This window comes from Babylonia areolata, chromosome 13, assembly GCF_041734735.1.
Source record: "Babylonia areolata isolate BAREFJ2019XMU chromosome 13, ASM4173473v1, whole genome shotgun sequence".
Lineage (NCBI taxonomy): Eukaryota > Metazoa > Mollusca > Gastropoda > Neogastropoda > Buccinidae > Babylonia > Babylonia areolata.
Genome location: NC_134888.1, coordinates 32,522,054 through 32,527,053, shown reverse-complemented (window position 1 = coordinate 32,527,053; position 5,000 = coordinate 32,522,054). Strand labels below are relative to the sequence as shown.

The window sequence follows — 5,000 nt, the reverse complement described above, 5'->3', positions numbered from 1 at the left end:
AAACTGATTGCTTCTGCACAGGCAGGTTCTCCCTGTGATCATCTCCCGTGAAAGGGGTGGGGGTAAACAGTGAACATTGAACACTGAACACTTGTACACGCGTGGTGGAAGTAATGATGCGGCATCACGACAGCTTTCTGTTCCAGTCAGGACCGACCACCTACCTGAGGCACATTCCACCTGGGCCTGGGGGCATGCGGGGCTGTAGAACTTGTGACAGGCACCTTTGTTGTAACACGACAATCCACAGCACGAGTCGGCTTTCTCTGCACACACACACACACACACACACACACACACATACAGCACAGGTACCACGTAGTTCCATGAATACAAAACGTAAATCTATGTGTGTGTGTGTGTGTGTGTGTGTGTGTGTGTGTGTGTGTGTGTGTGTGTGTGTGTGTGTGCACTGTAAACCACCATCACCACCACCACACACCAACACCCTACCATCACCACACCCACATTCTACACACCAACGCTCCACCATCAACCCATCCACCCCACCATCACCCCACCCCACGACCCACACCACCACCACCACCACCCACACCACCACCCCATCATCACACCACCCTCTCACCACAACCCCACATCCAGACCCACACCACACCATCATCTACTTTCAGCAGAGCAGGGGAAGGAAGAGAGCAGACAGACTTCACACACTAGTGGGCCTGGTCGTCGCACTCCACACCCACACTACATCCCATCACCACCACCCCACACACCCACTACCCCACACACTATACCCACACCCCACACATCATCACCCCACCACCACCACCACCACCACACACCCACTACCCCACACACTATACCCACACCCCACACACCATCACCCCACCACCACCAACACCACCCACCCACTACCCCACACACTATACCCACACCCCACACACCATCACCCCACCACCACCAACACCACCCACCCACTACCCCACACACTATACCCACACCCCACACACCATCACCCCACCACCACCACCACCACCCACCCACTACCCCACACACTATACCCACACCCCAACACACCATCACCCCACCCCCACCACCCCACCACCACCACCACCCACCCACTACCCCACACACTATACCCACACCCCAACACACCATCACCCCACCCCCACCACCCCACCACCACCACCACACACCCACTACCCCACACACTATACCCATACCCCACACACCATCATCCCACCACCACACACCCACTACCCCACCCACTATACCCACACCCCACACACCATCATCCCACCACCACCACCACCACCACCACACACCCACTACCCCACACACTATACCCATACCCCACACACCATCATCCCACCACCACACACCCACTACCCCCACCCACTATACCCACACCCCACACACCATCATCCCACCACCACCACCACCACCACCACACACCCACTACCCCACACACTATACCCACACCCCAACACACCATCACCCCCCCCCACCCACCCCCCACTACCCCACACACTATACCCACACCCCAACACACCATCACCCCCCCCCACCCACCCCCCCACTACCCCACACACTATACCCACACCCCACACACCATCACCCCCCCCCCACCACACACCCACTACCCCACACACTATACCCACACCCCACACACCATCACCCCCCCCCCACCACCACACATCCACTACCCCACCCACTATACCCACACCCCACACCCCATCACCCCACCACCACCACCACACACCCACTACCCCACACACTATACCCATACCCCACACACCAACACCCCACCACCACCACCACACACCCACTACCCCACACACTATACCCACACCCCACACCCCATCACCCCACCACCACCACCACACACCCACTACCCCACACACTATACCCACACCCCACACACCAACACCCCACCACCACCACCACCACACACCCACTACCCCACACACTATACCCACACCCAACACACCATCACCCCCCCCCCCACCCACCCCCCACTACCCCACACACTATACCCACACCCCACACACCATCACCCCACCCCCACCACCACACACCCACTACCCCACACACTATACCCACACCCCACCACCCCACCACCACCACCACACACCCACTACCCACACACTATACCCACACCCCAACACACCATCACCCCACCCCCACCACCACACACCCACTACCCCACACACTATACCCACACCCCACACACCATCACCCCACCCCCACCACCACACACCCACTACCCCACACACTATACCCACACCCCACACACCATCATCACCCCACCACCACCACCACACACCCACTACCCCACACTATACCCACACCCCACACCCCATCACCCCACCACCACCACCACACACCCACTTCCCCACACACTATACCCACACCCCACACCCCATCACCCCACCACCACCACCACACACCCACTACCCCACACTATACCCACACCCCACACACCATCACCCCACCCCCACTACCACACACCCACTACCCCACACACTATACCCACACTCCACACACCACCACCCCACCCACACTACACCCATACCCTCCCACACAAACACCCACCACACCCCATACACCACCAACACACCAACACCCCCCCTACACACACACACACACACACACTATCCCACCACCCACCTTCAGCAGAGCAGGGAAGGAAGAGGCCAGACATACTTCACACAAACCACACCCACACCACACACCATCACCCACACACACACCCATCCCACACCACCCAGACCGCCCCCACACCACACCACCACCACCACCCACCATTCTGATTCCCTCGCATCTTTTAAAACTCACCTTTTCCCTCAGCAGTAAGTTCAATTGTGGCAGGTCCACTTCCTTTGCGTTAGCTGTGCTTGACTATGTATGTATACATATGTATGTGTACATAACTACATGCATGTATACGAATGTGTATTGTGTGTGCGTGCGTTTTTGTAAGTTTGTGCCTGCCTATGTGTGCGTATGTGTTAGGGTAGCTATTAGATACACATGTATTGTTAAAATGTATGTATGCAGTGTGTGTGTGTGTGTGTGTGTGTGTGTGTGTGTGTGTGTGTGTGTGTGTGTGTGTGTGTGTGTGTGTAGTCATATTTTGGTGTGTGTATGTAACATAGATGTAATGTTTTACGTTAACAAAGCGTTTTTGTAAAGCACCTAGAGCAGATTTCTGGATAGTGTGTTATATAAGTATCCATTATTATTATTATTATTACCTTCAGCAGAGCAGGGGAAGGAGGAGGCCAGGCAGACCTCACACTGCTGACGGGCGAGGTCGCAGTCTGTGGAAGGGAACATCATCTCCAAGGTGACGGGGCGTGACAGCTGGAACACCTGGCGGGCCAGGCCCGTCTCCTCCGTGCACACCACCGTGTTGAAGCCGTCCTTCAGCACCGGTAGCGGGTCCGCTGGGAGGGCCTGGGGTCCTCCTCCTCCTCCTCCTCCTCCCCCTCCTCCGCCGCTACCAGACGGCTGTTGAAGGGTTAACAAAAGTCATATACAGGTTTGATAGTTTCAGTTGCAGTTTTCAGTAGCTCAAGGAGGCGTCACTGCGTTCGGACAAATCCATAATATACGCTATACCACATCTGCCAAGCAGATGCCTGACCAAGCAGCGTAACCCAACGTGCTTAGTCAGGCCTTGAGAAAAAAAGAAAAAAAGAAAAGAAAAAAGGTGAATAAATAACAGATAAGCGTACATAAATAAATAAGTAAATAAAAAAATAATTATAATATAAAAAAGGTAATAATAATACTAATAAAAATAAAAATAAATAAATAAGACAACAATGATGATAAATAAGCAAATAAATGTAAAACATGAAGACACACATTCACACATACACAGTATTGATAAACAGTAGAGAGTGCTGACTCTCTTCCTGGACAACGGACACAAGGCGGCTGCTGCTGCTACCAATTCAGCTGACACACGGGTAAATAAAAAGGTACACTGGAACAAACCATGGCACTTCCTCAAAAAGGAAGCTCCTGGCTTGACAATTTCGATTAAAAAAACTACTTATATGGCGCAAAACTCCACCATCTTAGAGTATCACACGGAACAATACGTATGTAATTGTGCGTAATAGCATACAACAAAACGTCTAGACATAAAGAGAAGGATGAGGAGACAGAGGAGGAGGAGGGGGAGGAGGAGGAGGGAGAAGATGGGACGAGGAGGAGTATGAGAAGCAGCAACAGCAAGCAGCAGCAGCAGCAGCAGCAGCAGCAGTAGTAGTAGTAGTAGTAGTAGAAGCAACAACAGAAATAGTTGTAACAGCAGTAGAATTTGGAGTAGAAGTAGCAGCAGCAGTAGCAGCAACAGTAATAGTAGAAGTTGAAGCAGCAGCAGTTGTAGAAGGAGGAGGAGGAGCAGCAGCAGAAGAAGAAATAGTTGTAACAGCAGTAACAGTAACAGAAGCAGCAGCAGCAGCAGCAGTAGTAGTAGTAGTAGTAGTAGAGTAGTAGTAGCAGCATTAGAAGTGGTGGTGATGGTGTGGTAGTAGTAGTAGTAGTAGTAGTAGTAGCAGCAGCAGCAGCAACAGCAGCATTAGAAGTGGTGGTGGTGATGGTGATAGTAGTAGTAGTAGTAGAAATAGTAGTAGTAGTACCACCACCATCACCACCACCACCAACAGCAGTAGCAACAGCTGTAGCGTGTCCGCGCCCCCGCCCCCCCCCCACCACCCTCCCCTCCCACCCTCACCCCCACACCCCCCACTCACCTGGAACTTATCGCAGCGTTTGTTGATGTCCCACTTGAGGAAGCGGTCCCCGTCCTTGTAGCCCGGGGGACAGCCGGGCACGGAAGGGTCCTGCGAGTCACAGCGCACCACCCGGGCGGCGCTGGTTCGATTCTTCAGCACCTCCAGGTGCAGGTTGTAGTAGTCTGGCACCGGGTGCCTGGAAAGGATGGGGGGGGGGGGGGGGGTAGAGGTAGTGTTGGGGTGTTGGGGGGGGGGGGGTTGGGGTGGAGGCGGAGGAGGAAAGGTTGT

General features: G+C 54.0%; 1 protein-coding gene across 1 annotated transcript in view; it reads right to left on the bottom strand.

The window, feature by feature from the left end:
• Window positions 1-5,000, bottom strand: part of LOC143289213 (uncharacterized) — a 679,995-nt gene that overhangs the window by 20,177 nt on the left and 654,818 nt on the right. The window contains exons 15-17 of the mRNA XM_076598160.1: window positions 4,731-4,908; window positions 3,219-3,474; window positions 165-266 (exon numbers count right to left, since the gene is read on the bottom strand). Coding sequence (XP_076454275.1) covers window positions 165-266; window positions 3,219-3,474; window positions 4,731-4,908 — 536 coding nt within the window. The remainder of the gene's footprint in view (window positions 1-164; window positions 267-3,218; window positions 3,475-4,730; window positions 4,909-5,000) is intronic.